General features: G+C 42.5%; 1 protein-coding gene across 4 annotated transcripts in view; it reads left to right on the top strand.

Moving 5' to 3' along the window:
* Positions 1-5247, top strand: part of CDK5RAP2 (CDK5 regulatory subunit associated protein 2) — an 89333-nt gene extending 84086 nt beyond the window's left edge. For 2 of the 4 annotated variants that reach the window (XM_029912720.1, XM_026657222.2), the window contains exons 32-35: positions 597-731; positions 829-1088; positions 3531-3677; positions 5122-5247. In XM_029912720.1, coding sequence (XP_029768580.1) covers positions 597-731; positions 829-1088; positions 3531-3677; positions 5122-5133 — 554 coding nt within the window. In that variant the 3' untranslated portion in view covers positions 5134-5247. The remainder of the gene's footprint in view (positions 1-596; positions 732-828; positions 1089-3530; positions 3678-5121) is intronic. The other 2 variants (XM_029912721.1, XM_029912722.1) reach the window with 2 other exon arrangements.
* The last annotated feature ends 17510 nt before the right edge of the window (positions 5248-22757 follow it).

Genomic DNA, 22757 nt, shown 5'->3' with positions numbered 1-22757 from the left:
CAACAAGTGCGCTGGTCCTAGATAAATTTCTAGGTGTAGTCCTAGATGCTGGTCTTGACTAATATCAGCCTGAATGATTAGAGACCTGCTTATCTGAGACACCATTACTTTCTGCCATAGCTGAGACTGGAGGGTTGGGAGGGAAGGATCAAGATGTGGGTTATTTGAGTGCAGACAGGGCAGTCTCTGAAGGCTCTGTGCCAAGGCCTGGATTTCTTAGCCTTCTGGCCATGCTCCAGTGGCTGTCTTTTCTCATAGGCATTTGGCGGGGGGGAGGGAGATGATGGCAATAAGATCTTATGATGGCTGGGCAGAGCGCTTTACTTTTTGTGGAGCGTCAGTGAGAAGTTTGTAATTGTTGATTGGATGAGAATATTTTACTGATGCATTTCCAGTGATTAGATTTTTGAGAGGTACCCAGAGAGTATGTGCTAGAGAAATAAATATATGCATGCCCTGAGTACTGGAGAGCTCCGCTTTACGGGGACACCTGCTGCTGAAATACTCAGATTTGGGGAGTAGGGCCACTGAGAACTTTCTACTGAAAGTATGTTACCTGCTTACTGATGCACTCTCTTTCTGTTCTGGATGTATAGAGGTTGGCCACAAATTCTCTGCTCCAAGCAGTAATGTATGTGAATTACAAAATCGTGGACATGGCACATCACTAGGAAAAGCAGGTACACCCAAGGACAAGAACACCATAAACAAGCAACTGTTCTGTATCCCAGGTTTGCCTTTTGAGATTGAGTGCAGTATAAATTACTTTCACGTTTTGAAAGGATCAGGCTTTAACAATTAAGTTAAACTTATTTCCCCCCACTTTAGAGACACAACTAGCAGCTAAAGAAGATTTAGACAGCTCTTCGCGGTGCAGTAGCAGCTCATCCACTGGCACATCATGCACCCCTCGTCTTGTTCCCGGTCATCGTATGTGGGCAGACAAAAATGGACGCCATATCCTTGGCTTGATTGAGGATTATAATGCTCTACGGAAGCAGATCTCAGAAGGGCAAAAGCTGGTATCTGAAATGGAGGCTCCTCTTAGAGAGATGACTGGGATGGAAAACCTGGAACCTGGAGTAAAGGTACACACTGAGAATGAACGGGGGAAATGAATTTGCCTAGTGTTGTAAAATGTTTAGATCAGATAAATGAGCTTTCCTGAACAACTCTGCCAAAGCACCTCAGCCTTGACATGTACTACTCCTAGGTCCCTTCTGAACACAGACGGTCAGCTGTATGCTGATTTAATGAGACGTGGACAAGTGATCTCCTCCTAGTCTTGAGTGAACAATCTCATTTTTATCTGTGACTCTAAATGGGTTTTAACCTGTGTGTCTCACAGGTGAAACTACTGCTTCAAAATAGAAGTTAGGATTTATTAAATTGGAAATATAATCAGAAATCAGATAATGAAAACATGAAGACAAACTATGTTAAAGTGGAGTTAAGGTGCAAAAGTCAGACTTTCCATTCCGCAGGAAATTTCAGAACAATAAGTAGAATTTTCAAAATCCCTGGGGAGAGGAAAATCTGAACGTTTTATTTTGAAATAATTGAAACATTTAGTTTTGAAAATTTCAACAGCAAAAAAAAGTTGAATGTGGAAATTCAAGCCCCAGTTTCTTGGCTCAACCATGACTCCTTAGGTGTTTAGGTTCCCCATTGGGAGTTTGTAATTATTCCAAAACAGAGTATTACAAACTCAGGTAATTCAGATTTAAGGTAATTTAAAAGAAATCCAAACCTGTCAAAGTACAGAAATGCAAAATTAAAGTTGATTGGGTGCCTTAACTCTGCCCTGTAATGACTCCATGAAATAACCATGCAATTATGATTGATACATATTAGTGGTCGTTGTCGCATACTAAGTGAAATCAATTTTTGAATAAACGGTATCTTCCCCCCTTCTCCCCCCCCCCCCTTTTTTTGGTGTCAATTGAGTATAGGTGGGAAATCAGCAGCTAGTCTAACTACTTGTAAAAATACCCACCTCGTCAGACGCATGTAGGGTAGGTAGATGTCAAAATCCCACACAACTGACGAAGTGGGTATTCACCCACGAAAGCTTATGCTCCAATACATCTGTTAGTCTTTAAGGGGCCACAGGACTCTTTGTTGCTTTTTACAGATCCAGACTAACAGGGCTACCCCTCTGATACTCCAACAACTTGGGAATTTCCCAACTGGTCAAGTTTCAGTTTTCAAGACACACTGTACTGTGTACTCATCAGGCTTCCAGTTGTAGCATACTGATATGGAGTCATCATGTATGGGCCATACTCCTAGATATAATAATCTATTATGCTTTTTCATTAAATAATCAAAATGCTTGGTTTGATGTTTTGTAGGAGGAATATGTTGTATTGAGTTTTTCACCACTTTCCCTTTTATTCAAAAGAAGAAAGGGTGCTTGATTGACTATGTAGAATCTTGGACACTGTTCATATCCGTTACTAGATTCAGTTAATAGACTACCCACGTTAAGGTTGTAGAAAAATCCCTGCTGGCCTTTAAAAAACGGGGGTATAATTATATCCTGTTAAAATTGCAGTGTTTCTCTTTACCAGTTTCATATTAGCAAAGACACTGAATGTAGAGCCCATAACAATTCTGAACATTTTTTCAGGCATTGTATGTGTGCTTATACACTATAGCGATGTCTGCATGACACTTACGACTCCCTGAAGTTTCTCACATTTTCAGATGACCTAGTTAAGATACTAATATTGACTGAAGAAGTAATCTCCCAGCATGATTGTAACTTGTTTTGTTGGTGTAAAGATAAAAGCAATAAGTTTCACAATTTGCAGTCTACCACCAAGCTTTACATCTCTGAAGTTTCAAACTACTTAGCAAATGGGATATTTTACATGACAGGAGGCTTGTTGTTGGATAACAATGCTAAATAAGCATTCACATGGCATGCTGGATGTGGGAAGGCAGAACAAATGCTTTTCTCCCACTTCCCCCACTTTGCCATCACTTTGGTAATTCATTTGCTCCCCATGCATTCTTTCCCTCCTCTCTTCCCTTTATTTCACATCTATGCATTTTTGTCAATTTGGTTTTCTCATCTGTCAGCAGAGGAAAACATTTTATATGTGCCCTGTTAGTTATTTGAGCATTAAATGGAACAGTTTAAAGGGTCTGCTAAGGAAGAAACATCTATATTGCTTAAATTGATGTCTGGAGTCATTTGACTTTCAAATAGCATGCCATGAAATGCAAATCGGGAAGGAAAAGAGATGCCAAGTATTTTCCACATCATAGCAAATACACTAAATGTAGCCCATTATTAATCACTAGTATTGATTAGGATAAATCCCTCCCCTCCCCATTTTTGAAAAATGTATAATTCAGCACTCTCTCTCAACTATTAAATTAGTTTATCCTGGCACACAATAGCTTTGTTCTTCATCTTAAACATGAAATTCATAGCTACTGGATTTATACCTTTAATTAAAACCTACATTTTCATAATCTTTTAAAGATAAATATATCACGTTTCTAATCCTACTGTACAGGTTCCCGACCAGGAATCACTGAATATCTTTTCTGCAAACATTCACACGGTACAGCAGAATTTAGAAGAGGCTGCACGTTTATTGAAACTTCTCTGGAGAGTTTCACTTCCTATGAAAGTTGTCCACAGTACTGCTCACTGCAGTCAGGTACAATGTTGTTTCAGTGTGAAGGCAAAAGCAATGAACCATTCAGAGGTTGTTCTGAAAGTTACATAAGATGGTCATATATGAATCATGAAGTTATTTTGAAGGTTATAAACCAGGTATGGGCAAGCTGCAGTCTGTGGCCACATTCACCTTTAATATGCAGCTGTAGCCTGCGAAGACTTTAAGACCAAATGTGTGATAGCCTCATGATCTGAGCCAACTCTACTTAGATCAAAATGAAGCATTGCATGCTGTGGACTGTAGTCACCCCAGGGTGGAGATCCATAGTAAGATAAGAGCTATCATCTGCTCTATTTTATGCAAATTACATGTTATCCTTGGGTTCCAGGCAAATGGACTTTCAGTTGGAAAAAATTTGGAAACCCCATTATCAGTCCATACTCAGTCTGATTTATATATTATAGTAACACAGTAAGAATCTCCTTTCCAGTTAATGATAAGCTCTCTATCTCATGGCTTTGATGTAATCAGAGGGCTATGTTTCACCTTCATCACTGTGACATCTGATCTGTAAACTAGAACATTTTTTAAAGTGCAACAAAATCCCAAAACAACTTTTATAACCTTTTTAACTGAAAAGGGTTGCACTACGGAAATCGTGCACTATGGAACTAACGTAAACGGAATGCATAGATACATGTCACAATATCACCACTCAACATTGAACTGTTTCAAGCTAAAAATCAAATTGTGGCTTTAAAATCTAATTTTTTTCTCCTGAATGTTTTGTGTGTGTGTGCACGCGCGTGAGAGAGAGACAGAATATTACTAAAAATAAATGTGTTGGAAGGCAAAGGTTATTTTAATAACATTCTTTTGTTAAAATGTTGCACTATCTTTTAAAAAATTATAAACAAATGTAAACTGTGCTGTCCAGTATATCACTTGAGTTGTGATTCTGTAGTTAGTGATGCTATCAGAAGGCCTTGAAGGAGTGTGTAACTCAGCTAGTACCATGTGTATTTAAATGTTGTGTTCGTTCTCTGTGCGTGTGTGTGTCTATCAGCCAGTCTGTCACGTATCAGCCTATACTGCAACACATGCGCATAGTTGTCTGAACATACATGTATATTTCTGCACATGTATAGACAAATTCACATACTATATACATACACCACTGTCTCTCAAAATACACCAAATACAGAAAAAACTTCATTTGTATGCACATCCAAACCATGATGATAAAGATCAAGGCCTGCTCAAAATCTGTCCCCATATGTTCAAGAGAGCTCAGCTTCCAGGTGGGCACCTGAATAGAGGCCAGATTTCCAAGAGAGCTCCTGACCCAACATGCTGAGTTCTCTTGGAAATCTGGCCACTTACTTTGGTGCCTAAATGGGAGATGAGCTCTTTGGGAAAATTTGGCCCTCTATGTTTGATCCTAAAAGGCACTGAGCACCCAACACCTTGTGTGATTCTGCAGGAGCTGTGGTGAGTGATCAGTCCCACTGAGGAGCGAAATGCTGGATGAGAATTCCAAGAAACATAAAACAAAGTTCAACAAGTGACACATAATGCAAGTATTGCTTGTACTTTGAGCTGGAGTTTGTGCAAGGATCCAGATCAGTGACACTGGCAAGTGACCTTGGCGTTCTGTTTAGTAGCCCTGTCCCAAAGGATAATAATCGCACCAAGATGATGGAAATAAAGCCTTTAAACAAACAGGACAGATTGTAAACTAATCTTGCAATCACACTGCTCCTATCACTGTTATGATGCATTCAGATCCTCTGATTAAAAGCCATTTTAAGCAGTAGTACACAGTAGACCGGGTTTCCCAACTGTGCTCCACAGGCTACTTGTAGCCTTTTGAGCACTTGCTGTTCACATGGTATTGGCTTGCCTTATAGTTTCCAGTGGAGACAAAAGAACTGATGAGAATGGAAGATTAAATAAAGAGCAGAAGTAGACAGTGGTGTTAGCTTTTTCCCAAAAGGTTAAAACATTAATTGCATTAAAGACAACTAAAAATGCACAAATACTTTCCTCAAATGAGTTTTTGGTGTAAGCAGTTGCTCTAGTTGCCTCTTGAATGTTTCGTGATTACAGATGGTGCAGTTGAGATTGGGAGGGGAGGTGGGCATGAGACTCTCTATGAAGAAGTTTCAAGGCTCTTTCACTAAATTGTTTAGCAGTTAACTATATGCTGTAATTTATATAAGAATTCTGAAGTCATCATGTTCTTTCAATTTAGGATGAAGGAATGAAAGCAGAAATACTTAGACTCCATAAGAAATTGTCTGAGCAGGAGAAGAAGCTCCATAGTACTGTCAAACGCTTGCACTCTACAAACCAGCTGAAGGAAAACATGGAGAAAGTCATCATTGATCAGTGTTAGTGAATGATCTGTTATTAGTTCCTCAGTACCTTCTATTTTATTTCTGTAGATGGTTAACTAACTGAAATGAAATGAACGAAGAAACTGTTTTTAGTATGAAACTACTGTTGAATATATTTAATAGCTAGTGTTAAATACTTCCTGGACTCCAAAGTATATGCTATATAAAGCTTGAGGCTTTGTTCAGCGAGGAAGAAATTCATCCCCGTGCATAAGGCAGGCCGGCACATAGCTCTATGTACCATGTCACTCCCCTAACTTAAGTGTCATGTAGGGACTTGTGCAGGCCTGTTGTAATGGGGTGAAATTTCACCCATCACCCATTGTTGTATGATTCTCAATGTCAAAACGAATCTGTTGAGTTATTTCATTTAATGTACCAGTTTCCTATCTGCAAGGACTGTCTATTAAGGGGAAGCAATTTTTTTCTCTAGTTCATTACATTTCTGTGGCCCTTTACCTCTCAAAATAGTGATCCTACCAGAGTCCTAGTAAACCTAGAATTATTGCGAGTTTTCTGATGTGTTTACTTGTTGCACATCTATCACAGTAGCTGGGAATAGAGTTGCTAGTTAAAGAGAGGTGCCACAAACAGCAGAATCGACCATGTGGAACATCATGGGAAGAGATGTCAACTCTCTAGACTGTATTAGAGGATTGCAGAAGAATTAAAAAGGACTCAGTAGCATGAGGATGGAGAGCTTACTACTAAGCATGGCAGTCCTGATAGGAAAAACTAGGACAGGCTGTAAAATAAAATTTCATTCTTAACAGCCATGTCCAGAGACTTACATGAAACATGAATTAAATCACCCGCTTTTAATGTAGCTTCCAAAAATTTGTCAGATCTGCATATTCTGTAGTTGTATCAAACACTAAACACAGTCCAGTTCCAACACATAAGCACACCGTTCAGGAACCTTAACTATTACACAAGTACAGCCACCAACTCAAACATTCAAAACCAGGAAATGTACAGGTATGGCAGATGCACTACAAAGCAACTAAACAATTTATATCAAGCGCAATCTTTAACCAGCCCTATTTAACTCATGTGCGCCATTCACTACCCAAACTAACCTCCACTACAACACCCTTAACTCTGACCTGTGGTTACTGGCTTACAGTCTTCAGTGTTTTGTTTGTTTTATGCCTGCCACTTCCCCACCTGCTCCCTCCCCCCTTCTCTCAGTGAATTGGCAATAACAAGCCTTCAAGAGAAGCTGGCAGTCCCACTCTGCTCATCCCTTGGACAGTAGCGGGGCTCCCACATCCTGCCACTTGTTCTTTAAGCCCCACTATCCCCAAGCCACTAAATGATTCTCTTTTGACAACTCTCATTGATTAGCAAATAGGCAATAGGGAAGGAAGCGGGGAAGGAGACTTTTGGCTTAAGAAAATTGTAGTCCCATGTGCACACACTAGTGCAGTTGATAAAGCTACAAAACTGTAGAAAGGATTTACCTTTACAACAATTTGATGGGATTTTTTTAAATGTGAAAGTTAAAGCAAAGAAGTTTAGATATTACCCATCAATGGTCTGATTGGTAAGGAACCCATCTAGTCCCAAGATACACTTTCATTGGCAGAGTCAGATTGCATCTACTAGCTGCGCAATGCCAGGTGAACATACTATGGGCTACAACCCTTCTGCTTCAGGACCTCATCTATTCACCAGCAGGGATCTGGAAGGAGCCACTTCTCCCCTCTCTCCGTGCTATATTATTGCACATTTTGGTGCATCATGGACTAGATGGCTCACAGGTCTCTTCCAGCATCACATATATGCTCTTTTGAGTAATTAATCTAGAATCTAAAATGTTCCATAATATCAGTTAAATGTGTATGAAATGGCCTTACATCAATACCATGAGTTACTCAAATCACTGAAATGAAATGTTGTTCTGCTCCAAAACCGCAAACATTTAAAAAAAAAAATTACATGCATCTTTTTCCTGCAGCTCAGTATTTATAGGCTGCGTTTAGACCAGTCTTTTCAGAAGTGTCATTGTAACAAATGACATTAAAATTGGTTTGATTCAATCCACATTTCTGTTTTGTTCAATTTTTTGGAAGTTAAATAGCTCGATTTATGATTTAAAAAAGAATTCTAGAGTTATTTTGTCTGTTTAAAAAATACCCTTGGGATGGAGTCTCTCTTATCCGGGATGGCAGTTCCTGTGTTCCGATGACTTATACACGGTGTAGACCTCTAGAGTAGTTTAGTGCGGTTAAACTGGGTGTAAGACAGTGCAGATTTGGGGCTAACCCAACTACACACAGCCCCCCCACCCCTCCAAACACATCCAAACAGTTCACAACCTGTTCTGAATTCGATCTTGATAAAATGAAGCCATCATGTTCTAAAATATCCAGATGCAAAATGCTGCCTGGCTAGTAGCAGCTTCACCATTACTTTCATATACTCTAAATTCTGTCCATGTATGGAATTTAATATTTTTGATTTGGAAAAAAAAAAAATCTAGTTTTGTCAGGTAAAATGAATGTACTAACAGTGCTTTATGAGCAGAGAGCACTGTGTTACACAAAGGGACCTTGATACAATTTTCTGTAAGTTTAATTGATTATGGGAATTATGGATGTCAAGTTACCATGGCCTTTTAGAACCATTTCAGAAATGTTTCTAAATTGCATCTCTCCACAAACTCCTGACCATGCATAAAGGAAGCTGCTAAATATTATCTTCATGCTTACAGTTCCTGTTTTAAATAGCAAGAAATCACAAGGATCAAAGTGGGTGACCTTGCCTTCCATCTCATTCCCCACAATCCAAATTCCTGCTAGCTGGGTAGCACCCCTAAAAGTCTACAGTCTGCTTCAAGTCCCCTAGCACTATTAGCTTGAGTATTCCTAAAAATGGTTAGAGGCCCAGATAGGCACATTCTCATGGCCTCTCTTACACATCCTTAGGATGAGAGAACTCTGCTTATAAAGCTCATCTGAACATGTAACACTGCAGTGCCAATTGCTGTAATCTGCCAGGGCTATAGTTATCTCATGTCAGCTATATCCTTGGAGTTGGTGGGTTCTTATTATTGTAATGAAAAATCTTTATTAAGCCTAAATTGTTTATTTTATTTTTTTTAGACTGGAATATTGAATTGAACAATATTTTTGAGCAGTTGAGCCGAGAGCTTAGAGAATCACATTTTTAACCTGGCATTTCAAAGATCAGTTCTTTATACAAACAACCCCCACCCCTTAGGTCTCTCTCTCTCTCAGGGGCTAACTAACCAGATTAATAGATAAAAACTTGGAACCCTTCAGAACAAGCCACTCTTGCATGATTTCTCCAGGGGGTATATAGGCTGTCATGTCCTTGAACTGCCAGTTCCTTCATGCTGGAGGAGCTGGCGTACATATTTTGCCATCTGTCCTTCCCACTGCCCCTCCCAATATCTTCCCTCTGTCTCATAGAACTGATTTTAATTGGGTCATGCTCCAGCTCCCCTTTCCATAGACTTTGACTTCCATGGGGGCTGCATTAAGCCCTTACAACATAAGCTTCTTGGGGCAGGCAATCCATTTTATCAGTATTGTAGAGGGCTATGCACATCTACGGCACAAAATAGTAACGTTTAAATACAGTGTTGCAATATACATGTTGTTACACGGTTAGTCCCTGTTATGGGAGGAGTATTTTAAAAGCTTTCACCCTTTTGTTCTGTATATCTGACAGACAGAATAGACGGGTGGACTGAGCACAGGCCTGGGAAATAGGCAATCATGAGTTCTAGTTCTGGCATTGCCACTGACTGCCCCTATGGTCTTGGGCGAGTTGCTGTGTAGCTGTTTATGAAATTATACCCACATCCCAGGGTCGTTGTAAGCTTACTCAGTGTTTGTACAACACTTTATATCATCAAGGGATGTCAGTTCTCTTAGGTTTTGATAACTAGGTTGAAGTGGCCAGGGGAAAAAGGTGGATTATTAGCCTTGATGGGCTGGGTGGTGGGTCATTTGCCCACTTGGTAGCTTTTGATGTGTATTTTCACTGTTTTTAACAGCCCATCTAATAAATGCAAAGAAAGAAGTGCTAAGTAGTATTGTGTCTAATCTATACTCTCTCTTTGCAGTGGCTTTAACCCATGATGTTTTAAAGAAGGCTAGAGGAAACCTAGAAGTAAGTAAAATCTGTTTACATTAAGTGCCCTGTGGTACATAGTACTATGCTATTGTAAGTACATTTAATATAAATTGCCATGTTAGTAATATACTTTGCAGCATTACTATCAGTTGTTTGGTTTGTATTTCCCACGGGCCTGGTGTAAACATGAAGGGTTGGTTACATTTATTTAATACATTTTCCTTAATATTTAATGTTTAAATGTTAAAATTTAAATTGCACATTATAATTAGGCTTGAAAGGATTAGATTTTGTCGGTAAATGTCAATTTGTCTTACTTTTCACCGGTTTGTGTGTGTATTTCCATCAATCTAAATTTACAGATAGGCAAGGTAAGAAAAATGAGAACCGACTAGCATTTGTTTTAAGGATATTTACCTTGCAAATGTTGACATGGTGTGTTTTATAGTTATAAAGCTTTAATGTTTGGAGTCTCAATATCTACGGTCATTAAATAATTGATGAATCCCCCCCCTAAGAATTCCCAACCAGTAAAATTATTTTAAAGCATTTTTTAAATTTTTTATCAAACATCTGTCAAAATTATAAAAAACATTAAAGTCAGATTCTGCCAATCCTACTTAGAATGAGTGTTTACCGGGTAACTGGCTCATAAGAACATAAGAATGGCCATACTGGGTCAGATCAAAGGTCCATCAAGGCCAGTAGCCTGTCCTCTGACAGTGGCCAATGGCAGGTGTCCCAAAGGGAACAAACAGACAATTATCATCAAGTGATCCATGCCCTGTCACCTAATCCCAGCTTCTGGCAAACAGAGGCTAGGGACACCATTCCTGCCCATCCTGGCTAATAGATTCATGGAAGATAGGTCCATCAATAGCTATCTAGATCCCTTTTGAACCCTGTTATAGTATTGGCCTTCACAACACCCTCTGGCAAGGAGTTCCAAAGGTTGACAGTGCATTGCGTGAAATAATACTTTCTTGTGTTTGTTTTAAACCTGCTACCTATTAATTTCATTTGGTGGCCCCTTGTTCTTGTATTATGAGAAGGAGTAAATACTTCTTCCTTATGTACTTTCTCTATATCACTCATGATTTTATAGACCTCTATCGTATCCCCCCTTAGTTGCCTCTTTTCCAAGCTGAAAAGCCCCAGTCTTATTAATCTCTCCTCACACGGAAGCCGTTCTATATCCCTAATCATTTTTGTTGCCCTTTTCTGAACCTTTTCCAATTCCAATATATCTTTTTTGAGATGGGGCGACCACATCTGCACACAGTATTCAGTAATCTTACCATGGATTTATATAGAGGCAATATGATCTTTTCGGTCTTATTATCTATAAGGCTCAACCCTGTCTCCTTGCTTATGCCTGTTGTAGCTTAGTAGTCCTATCCTTTTCCACCTCATCCAGTTGTTCATAGTCAGCACAAGGAGGCAGTCCGGGAACCTAACTTCCAATGCCCTATCCTATCTTCTGCCCAAGCTCATGAAGAAAATCTTATTCTGTGCTGCCTTAGACATGTCTTAATAGTTGGCTTTGTTTTTTAAAATCTAGACCCAGTGCGTAAAGCTTCTGCAAACAGGCATTTGCTAATGCAACCTTTTAAATTAGTTTGAGTTTCTAAACGGTCTCCTTTTATATTCCCAGACCTGAAGAAGAGCTCTGTGTAGCTCGAGATCTTGTGTCTCTCACCAACAACAGTTGGCCCAATAAAAAAATATTACCTCACCCACCTGGTGTGTCTAATATCCTGGGACTGACCCGGCTACAACAAACACTGCCAACAATCCTTTCATATTTGATTTTTTTCAAGCACATTTAGACTTCACATACTAGAGCCCATAGCACATTAACTGTCTGTCCTACTCTTCCATTCCTACCACCCTTTAATGACTCCCCTGCTTGTAAACCATTTCCCACTTTCTCCACCAACTCCCCTCCATCCTTTTATAACTCTCATCTTGTGTGAATCATTCCTCCATTAGCCCCCTTACCAATGATTTCTCAAAGCTTTTTCTTATCTAGATACTATATTGTTCTCCCTACCTTGCCTGGGTGAGAACCTGATCATGCAAAAGGATCCTTATTCCTCAGACTCAGACTCAGACTTTAAGGCCAGAGGGGACCATCATGATCATCTAGTCTGACCTCCTGCGTATTGCAGGCCACAGAACCTCACCCACCCACTCCTGTACTGTATAGCAAAGTGGGGGCCCAATCCTGAGTGAAAGCTCTAGGTGCTACCACAGTACAGATAATAAATAATAACAAAATTACACAAAGTACCAGCTCAACAATCCATCATGAAAGTCCCAAATACATTTCCTCTCCTGTCCCACAGTCAAATATCCATAAGGATTTAGTGCAATATGTTTGCAACCTACAGGCCATATTCACCCGCTTTAACTCCTGTGAATGCAGTAGAGTATTTGGCCCTTTGTTTTTTGTTTCCCATTTAATTTTTTCACACACAGTGAGGAATTGTATTACGTTCAGCAGGTCTTCATGCAGAAATAAGAGCCCATGCTTGCAGATGGTCCTTTTGCAGGATCAGGGCCCTAGAGCATAAGATATGTCGATTTGGGGGCTAGTCTAGATCTTGGAAAGTCCTATGTGAGTTTAAAGTGCTATGAAATTTATTAATAAGTGCTTTTCTTACCAGGTTCAGCCAGCTGAAAATCAAAAAGCAGCTTCACATACCAACAAGAAAAGGATTCTGTGAAGGAGAAAGTTCTACTAATAAAGCCTGTTCCTTCATGTGATCATTGTGTAGGCTTCTTTACAGTTTAAGCCTTAATATTGGTTGGTTTAAAAGGTTCTCTGGGCCCTTCAATAGCTGACACCGTTTGACAAAACCATTGGGAAATAACTTATTTAACATAGGGTAAAGATTGGTTTTGAATATTTATTATATGAACAGGTACTGGAGCTATTGAAGAAAAGTGCAGAAAGTGTTTAAAATGGGCTCATCTGAAATTTTCTACTTTTTTGTTATGCTGTAATTTTTTTTTTTTTTTTTTTTTAAAGTAGATGCATTCTGTTTCTTCTTGTGGTACGATATTTCCTAGTGCCTAAAATACTTGGCTAACTACTTTGACTATCTCCAAACTTCTTTTACAATGAATACTTGCAGCAGGTTAACAGATTTTCTTTAGATCTGCCTTGCATCATTGGATTTTAGGACTATGGGAAGCTTTCAGTATTTTAAAGCATTGTCAAGATGTGCATGAAGGATTTTGCTGAGAGCTACCTGATGTTGAGCTAACATTCTAAAGTAGCAATTAGAATCTGATGGTAGGTCTGAAAATGTGAATTAAAATCAGACATTTGTTAAACCTGTTCATGTTAATTATTTTGTTTGCAACTCCAGAGATTTTGGAGCACTATCTAAACATAGACCAGCTGTGGTCAAAGTCTTCCCAATTGTTGGCTGGGTCACTTGTTTTCTCTGAAGAAATATGGAAGCATTCCTGTCCCTCTGGTGTTCAGTAATCACTCCGAGAAGGTAGTTGGAATTGAATGAAACAGATCTCTGTCAACTGCCTCTGCATTACATAACACAAGCCTCTTAGTACAGTTCAAGTGGTTACCCAAGTGGAATACACGTCTACATGGGGGTGCCCAGCACACCAAGGTCAGAGAACTTTGCTTAGTAGTAGCTGCAGGGGCAGCACTCATGGTACAGCAGCCCCTCCTCCCAGGTATTTAAGGTAGCACTGCCCCAACCCCCCTCAATTCCTTCTTAGCACCTGCTCCTTGAGTCAGAGCACTGTGTGGTACTGTACCTCATGCTTTTTCTGTCTGTATTTATGATTTGTTATATAGTAGTTTATAGTTCATTATAGTAATATCCTTAGGTTTTCGTTAGGTAGTAATTATATACAGTTTAGCATGGTGGGATGTCCTCACTAGCTTTTAAACACTATCCATCATGTGGGGTAGCTGTCCTCAATAGTGACTCCCCCACCACACACTTAGTGTTTATGGGGCCTGCTGGAGGGGTATATGAAGGAAGGTGCTCTATCTGTAAATTGTTCAAGAAGAGAACACAGGTGCCAAGAGACTTGTGCCTTAAGCAGCACCTTCTGGAGCAGGCCATGAGACGTGCTTTGGCCCCAGGGAAATCTGCAGATTGTCCTGTCTTGGGGAGCCTTTTGGAGCCACGCTGAGATGTTGGTCCAGGCCCAAGGTCTGATATTTCCCCTAAGAGAAAGAGGGATCGTTTTCCTTCCTCTGGTCCTCCAATGAAGCCAGGTGGCATCAGACCTGCTCTACCTCTCTGTTCCTGATTCCCCAATAATTCAGGAGCACTCAATTGCCATGGTGGCTTCTGCTGTGTCCTCAGCACTGCCCAGTCTGGTCACAAAATTGTCTCAGTTGTCTGCATCTTAGGTGGTGCAGAATATGGTACTAAGTGCAGAGGTGTGAGGTCAGCTCCTTTTTGGTACTGAAGGGTCTGTTGGCACAGATGGTCTTCAGCATCAATTATACCTTCAGCATAGACCTCATTTTTGGAACAAAATTCAGTCTTTGTAAATTTGCTTTCCACAAGCCCTGCTCTAGCATCTCTGCAGTCAAAGACTGTTTTCCCAGGGCCATACTAGGCCCCAGTCATTTGAGAAGTAGCTTAGTGGGGAGGGATGCTTCTGCAGTCACCTCAAGGGACTCAACTACCTAGACATTTTGGGAATTCACTTTTGTGATACGAACCCTAAAAACAACAGGTCTTGAATTTAAAAGATTCCTTTATAAAGCGGGGTCTGGTGATGTTTATAAGGGTCTTTGGGGCCAGGCTCAAGAGCAGGCCCATCTTCCTCTTAATGCGCACTCCTGCCATTTTCTCCTCTGTGTCGAATGTTCAAACAAAACAGCGTGGTTGGCTACATCCAGTGCTATCAAAGGCACACAATTAACTGGAAAAATAACTTATTTTAAGTCCTAAAAGGACTACAATTAAAAGATTACTGGTAATAAAAGTAGATACAAAGGATGAAATTTTGGCTCTATTGAAGTCAATGGCAAAACTTCCTCCAGCACTTGACTGTGGCAGAACACAGGTTTTTCCTTTCCATCCTCTTCCCCCCCCCCCCCCCCCCCCGGTAAAAATCTGGCTTTCAAACACTCCCTATCGCCAATGTGACTCTCTGGCATCAGAGCCTACCACGACTTGGTGGTGGATGTAGCGGGTCCTTCAAAACAGGGGAGGAAAAGTCCTTCGTTAGTTCTGAAGGGCCAAACTTGTGACTACAAATTACCTCAGGCAGGTGGGCTTGTAACCTTCCTGTCAAAGGCTGGTTCCTGAGTGACAGCCTTCAGCCCTGGGATCTGAACTGGCTGAAAGGGTTGAGGGTTTTCCACTGCCAGGGGCTGTTTAACTTCATTACAGAGAGAGTACATCCCCACTGTTGTCATATGTGAACGTCTCCAGAGGGCCATCTCTCTTCACAGCAATCAAAAATTCCTTATTTCCTCACAATTCACTTACAAAACTGCAGCAAAATAAATTTCATAGTAAAAGCCCTCGAACCCCAGCAACTATTAGTGTTTCTCTTTTACCAGTGACTTTCAGTGGGAGTTGTACTCTTACATCACACAGGTGTTTTGGAAAACCAAACCCTTGATCCTTCCGTAAGTGTCTCAATAGGAGCTAAGCTCTCTACATCTAAAATTGGGGCCAGATTTTTCAAGAGTGCTTGGAAATCTAGCCCACCAAGGGAAGTGAAAGCACAAAAACTGAGTGCTGCTGTCTTTAGCTGACACCAGGGGGAAGCAAACTCATTTGGCTGCGGTGATAGGAATACATGGTAAAAATTAAAAAGTTAAAAATAAACTTTGCAAATCAAAAGGGGGGAAAAAAAGCATATAGCCAAACTTGCACTTCTCTCATTGTGCTCACATCTCTTTAAAAACATTGAGTTAATTTTACTAAGTAGCTAAATTATAGACACTCAGATGTAATCAAAATCCGCTGTACATTTCAACTTTCAAAATCAATCATCCTACGTTTGAGTTACAACACCTGAAAGAAACAGCTGGGCATCTATATATAGTGCACTCGTAGCTACTGGTTTGCCTGCAGCTTTTATTCACACCATCTGTATGGTTCTTATTTGCCTTCCCTTCCCCTAGACGCTCTGCCAATTTGGTCTTAACACTTCCTGCCACTCCCCCTCCCCACCAGAACGCTACTCCTGATCCCTGGCTCCCACTGTCAGTTGTGAGGGATGTATCCATTTTAAAAAAGACATGTGCCTCTCCTAGCGTTTGGATGGGGGCGGGAAAGGGGTGGGAAATAAAGCTGCTGTTGAAATTGGGTCAGCTGGAAATTCTTTTTAAATATATCATTACCTCTTTAAAAAGAGATGATCCTGAGAGATCAAAGTATTTCAATTTAATGAGAAGTTCCTCTTAAGCACACACAATTTATTGGGGCAGTTTAAAAATAATTAAAAGAAAAAGCCTTACCAGATGGAGTGCCGCAAAAAGAGACAAAACGTACGGTGTGTTAATTTTGTTTAATGAGAACCAAGTTTAAATTTTCTTTAAAAATTGTATGGGGAAAAGACAGGAGGGATAGACAGAAATCAAATGACTTCTTCAAATCCTTCTGAGTGCTCACCTTGCTTTTGTTTTATGCTCAAAGGGGGTAGAGGACTTGGTGGCCACATGGTCTGGTTGCTAGGTCACTGGACTGGAGTTAGAAGACCTGGATTTTGTTGTCGATTCTGAACATGGGCCTGAATGAGATGCCTGATCTCAGTTGGGGCCTAGGCGCCATTGTAATACAAAAAGAAAATGTAGCTTTTTCAATAATTTTTTCCTCTCCTCTTTAGCACACTGCAGTAATTACTATACAGCACCTCGCACAGTGGGGTCCTGGTCCACGATTAGGTGCTACAATAAAATGTTACTAACCGTCTCCCGCTCCAACTCAAGTTCTTTCCTGGTACCCTAACCCTTTTTAAAGCCTTCCCTTTTCAGCCACTAGATGGCAACACAATGTTACATTTGCTTGAGAAACTAGCATTGAAATTAGGCTGTGAAAAAGAAGCCCTGTGCCTGCCGTTCAGCGAACAAGTGCGGCTTTGAAATGCTCAACTACAAAGGGTTTGGTCCTACTTCTTACTCCCACCAATTTCCCCTACTAACTGCAGGCTCAGGCCTCTAATCATTAGAATTGCTGAAATTTAAATAGACCAAGAGCCCTGGCGCCAAACACCCTGTCTCATGTACTTAAATAAAACCTAAGTCTTTCTAAACATCTGCACCCACATGGAGCATAATGAACCAGATACGTTAGTCAAACACATCCTTGCTCAGAACCCCCCCGAGCTCCTGGGGAAGGGCACGTACAAATATGCAGCTTAGCACAGATTTCAAAGTCCAATCTCATTTCTGACCACTGTTCGGGGTTGGTCAACTCCCCCCCCCCCATACACTCTACTCAGTAAAGGAGCCACTTTAGAAATTAGATCGTTCTTCTCTAGCATGTCCTGTTAACCAGTGTGGTTCAACTGTGCAAGGGAGAGCAGCAGAGATCTGTCCTGTCCTGCATTAGAGGAACATATGCAGAGATCCCCTTCTGCATGGGGGTTTGAACCTGGGACAGTCAGTATTGTAGCAGAGGCTTCTTCCATGACCTAGAAGAGCAACTCCATTAGCCAGCAACAGCAGCATACTATGGTCCTCCTGGAAACTAGCCACTAAAATTGTGGGCGTATCGCTTTGCTGTATCACCCACACACCCAGGGTCGCTTGGGTCTTCGGGCTGCAAGAAGCAGTTCTGCAGATTTGGGTGGATGTTACGTGTCCTCTTCATTCTGTGCTGTTCCCCCCTGTACAACTCAGTTACCGGGCTGAGGAGCCAGCCCATTTACTGGAACAGACTGTGTGGTCTATCTAGCTAAATCACATAGGGAGCAATTTCCAGTTGGCAAGCATTAATACCAACCCCTTCCTTCAATTACTTGGAAAAGGGGGTGGTATCAAGTTTAGAGCTTTCTGAAGTTTTGTGCTTCTAATACCATCTGTTCTTATCCTGAAATGGCTCCTGATTCATGCTAAAGGTGAGACTGAAATTTATTCAAATAGCCTTGTTAATAAAGCTGTTGCAGACACCGCAGGGAAAAAAAAAACAACAACCCACCAACAACCCACCCCACCTGGTTCTCCACCAACCATTGATTTGCTTCTCATAATAAAGGTGGTTAAATGCTCCCCTTCCCTACGAGGAGATGCTGATGTGACTCTTCTGATCTGATAGGCACACCAGTGAAATGGAAGGACCGAAAACACAAACAGGACGTTCGGCTTCCAAAACACGGTTTCCTTCTGCTGGGAAGTTTGATTTCCATTTGGATCCAAAATTAAGATGCCTAAATTGGATAAAAACCAATAAGGAATGAATTTCTGCAGCCCAGGAATTCTGGTGTCTCTGGGGAGTCCATAACCTCTGCTGTGTATTCCAAATACTACTCGAGGGAATTCTGTGCCAAAAAATAAGATTTGCAGAATTTTAAAATAGTGTGTACAGAATTGTTGTCAATAAATAAATGTGGGGAGCAAGATGGCAGTGGGGAGCACAGGCCACTGGCTCATTGAGGTGGGAGATCCCCCTGAAGCCCCCCCTCCTCCCCCGGTACAGGGACTAGGCAGTGAGGCTGTACCTGACCCTGACACAGTGCAAGGGCTGGGCCTGCCCCAGAAACACCCTGGGGCCCTTCGCCTCTGCACCAGGTGCACTTGGTGCGGGTGGGCTGGCTCAGCCCAGCAGGATCCAAGTGTGGAGGGGCTTAGTTTGTGTATGGGGGGAATCCAGGTGTGGGGTGAGAGGTTTGTGTGGGGGGCAATCTGGGTGCGGGCGACTCAGTGGGAGATCTGGATGCACAGGGAGCTTGGGGGGGGGGGTGTTCCCAGATACAGGGGCAATGGGACTCTGCAGGGGATCCAGGTGAAAGTGGTGGTGTGAGGGTTGGTGTGAGGAGATGGGGCTTGGGGGGGTCTGGGTGTGGGGGGGCTCAGTGGGGCTTGCTGGGGTGGCGTGCAGGTGCAGGTGGTTGGGATCAGTGGGGTGGGAGGACTCGTCGGGGGGGGGTGTCCAGCAGGTGTAGGTTCAATGGGCCTGATTAATGGGGGAACCCCAGCTGCCACTGAGAGGATGCCGCATGCCGGGCTCCTGCTTCCCCTGTCCCCTTTTCTTCTCCATCTCGGCCCCCTCCCCCTGCCCTATTCCACTCCCCCTTTGTTCCCCACTGCCTCTTACCCCCACCCTACCCCCTTCCCACATTTCCCCCATACCCAGCCCCACGGCAGGCACTCACTGTTGCACAGAAAGCAGGAAAGCTGCCAGCACACAGAAGGGGAGCCCGACTGGCACTAGGACACAGGAGGCAGTGTTCAGCTGCAGAGTCCAGACAGCCTCCTTCAGCTGGGCAGCTCTGCGCTTGCAGAAATGAGGGGGGCAGTGACATATAACCCTGTGTGACCCCCATGCCTGGCCTCTGTTGGGGAACAACCCCCCCAAACTGCATCCAGGGTCATCCCCCTGCACCCTCGCAAATTGCACCCACGGTTGTTCCCCCCCCGTGCGGCTTCTCTGCCGTTTTCTGCAGGGGAGCACAGGAATTCGGGGAGGGCATTTTCTGCAGTCCCACAGAATTCCCCCAGGAGTAAAATATTGCTACTTTTGCTAGTCAAGAATAGGTGAATTTAGACGGCATTTGGACTGTCTATTCCCTCATTGCAATGATCACGTGCTTGCATAATCTTTAATTTTGAATTGACCCCCCCCCCCCCCACACACACACACACACTCATAAGAGCATCGCAGCCCCTTTTGAATGTGATCTTGTGCTTTCTTTAGAAAGATATTTGTAATGATATTTCCCCCCTGACTAATGTACTTGGATAATGTATTAAACTCGTTTGCCACGGCATGCATTATTCAGGAGATGCACTCTTTAGTTTGCACTCAACTGGTGTACTTTCTCAAAAGGGGTCAGAGTCCCACAAAAAAAGCCTGAATAGGAGAATCTCCAAAAACATGTGCATTTTTAATTTTTTTTTTTTTAAATAAGCACACTGAAAAATTGGCACTAACTCTTGAATCCTGGACATTCAGAATTTCTCAGTGCTGCTCAACACCACACGCTCCCGAATGATGTGGATTTATTCTGCTGTTGCATAAAACAGCGAGTAGCCCTAGTCACGGTCTTCATATGAACCCTAGTGATCGAAAGGGCTTGGGGTGGGACTCAAGTCTCTCTTGTGAGTCCCACCCCAGGCCGAGTGTTGCAGAGGTTAACTTACAGGCACCCTGCCCGCCAGTGGAAGTCACAACCCCACTTAGGTACCCAGGCTCCCCCAGCCAATAGGAAATGCTGGGGAGGGGAAGGTGGCCTAAGCCCAGCTCTCAAAGGGAGTTAAGTGCCTAACTCGAGGGTGGCACCATCCTCCACCCAGGAGTCACGGCTGCGAACCCTCTCTGGAGTTAGGTGCGCCAGCCAGAGCAGCCCTTTTACCGGGAAGGAGCTACAGGGCTAAAGCACTTGCTCAGGATTTGAGCAACCCAGATTCAACTCCCCCCATCTGCCTCATATGGAGCAGGGACTTGAACTGGCGTCTCCGATCACCCAGCTGCGTTCACGAACCACTGGCCTGAGGCAGCTGGGCACATCCTTGCTGGCAGAAACTTAGGTGCCCCCTAACTTTGTAGGCACTTAAATCTGAGTGGAGGTTTTGAGGATCTTTTGAACTTAGGTGCCTAAAGTCGGCCCCAAACTGCTAAGTCCCCCTTGTGAATTCCACCCTTGGTTGCTCCATACACATCTCACACAAGCCCACGAAAGCAAAGGATTGGAAAGTTAAGCCTCTTGAACAGTTTATACCCACTCCTCCTCCGCCCCCCCCCCACAAGCATGAACCTTCCCATTCCTGCATCGATCTCCTGTTTCACCCTTTCAGCCAACTACCTTCTCCCACCATCACAGTGGGTGTTTGGTGCAGCGAATGCAGTGCTGGGATGGGGTGGTTTGGTACGTCAGGGTGATAGAAGCTGGTGACAAGGAAAGGTCAGACTGCGAAGGACAAATATCAGCCGCAGCCCAATGCCAGAGCCTTCCTCTTAATTTCTGATGCGGAACCAAACAAAACACTACATAAAGAAACTAACCTGTGTGAAATGTGTCTTCAGTTTTCTGTGTCACACCCACAAGCCAGCTACTTTTAGAGAAAACGAACAGGTGCCTCAGATGTGCCTCACTTTAAGCCGGTTTCAGAACGCAACCCTAACTGTGGTGCTGCTCCTAACCTCCCATTATAATACAGGTCCCAATTCCCCATTGCCTTGGGTAGCCATTTACACACCTGCACACTGGTATGGGTGAAGGGCAGATTCTCATATAGTACAAGATGGCCTCCTCCAGCAAGACCTCCATGCCAACTGCAGCCAGCGGTGCTGCTTGCATGCGCTTATCACAGCTCAGTCAAAGTAGGCAGTGTCTCTTCTTATAGGAGCTGAGGTGAGAACACTTTACATGCCAGGGGTATGCCCCAGATAACATGAGCTTTTGTGACTCAAGGACTTGATTAGTGCACTCTAAGGCCTAGCCCTGACCTCCTTACTCACAGCCAGAACATCCTCCTTCCTTCTGTAATTCTACCTGCAGTGACTCTCAGGGCAGACAGCTAGGAAGCAGGGCACAAACCCCAAATTGGTTGGTGATATCGAAGTATGGAACTCACAACCAATCATCAAGTGGAAACCCCTTAGGACTGTAACAGTCTAACCATGGAGTCTCAGACAGTCCCCTTACCACACAGGTGAGCCTGCCTTCATGAGCGATGGTCCCTTACATCAAGAATCACAGCAATATTCAGGTTATAGCCAAAGAACCAGTCACTGACCCCCGGGTCAATCACATCTTTGGTCTCACACCAACAATGCTTTGTAGCCAATCCTCTAAAACTATGTAAGGATTTATTAATTAGGGAAAGGAAATGAGTTAGTTACAAGGTTAAATCAAGTGAACATATCTATACAAATGCATTGCAATCGTAAGGTCAAAAGGGAATATAGAGCTTGCTTATTATAGAAGCTTCTATGTCCTTTAGGGATAACCCAGGCTAAGCATCTCTAGCTTATGCCTAGAAAATCCTTGCCCTGCAAAGTCCAAGTGGCATAGAGATGACGGACTCCTTGCTTGGAGTTTTTTTATCCCCCTCTTACCATGCGCTCTGAGCTTCAAGCTCAGCTGACCGGAGGAATCCATTTGCAAGACTCATCTTCACGGGGAGTGGGTGGAGAGCAGACAAAGTCTTTTGTCCTCTTTAATGTCTCACAGTAGTCTGGTGTCACTGGACCTTGCCTGTTGTGAAGGACACAACACCTTCTGTTGAAGATCAGCACTTCCCTCTAATATCTCTCTCCTGTCTGGTAAGTTACACAGTGACTGAGGTGCACAATAAAAACTGTATCCCATGTTGTAAGGTAATATTTGAGCAGATATTCTAGTGAGATTACTGAATGCTTGTGAGTTACTGCTGCCTGCATTAAAGTTTAAAACACATGCTTAGACTGCTAATACTTATTTTAAACACCACTAAAAC

This window comes from Terrapene carolina, unplaced genomic scaffold, assembly GCF_002925995.2.
Source record: "Terrapene carolina triunguis isolate 2854851 unplaced genomic scaffold, T_m_triunguis-2.0 Scaffold238, whole genome shotgun sequence".
In the NCBI taxonomy this organism is placed as follows: Eukaryota; Metazoa; Chordata; order Testudines; family Emydidae; genus Terrapene; species Terrapene triunguis.
This window is presented reverse-complemented; position numbering and strand designations above follow the sequence as displayed.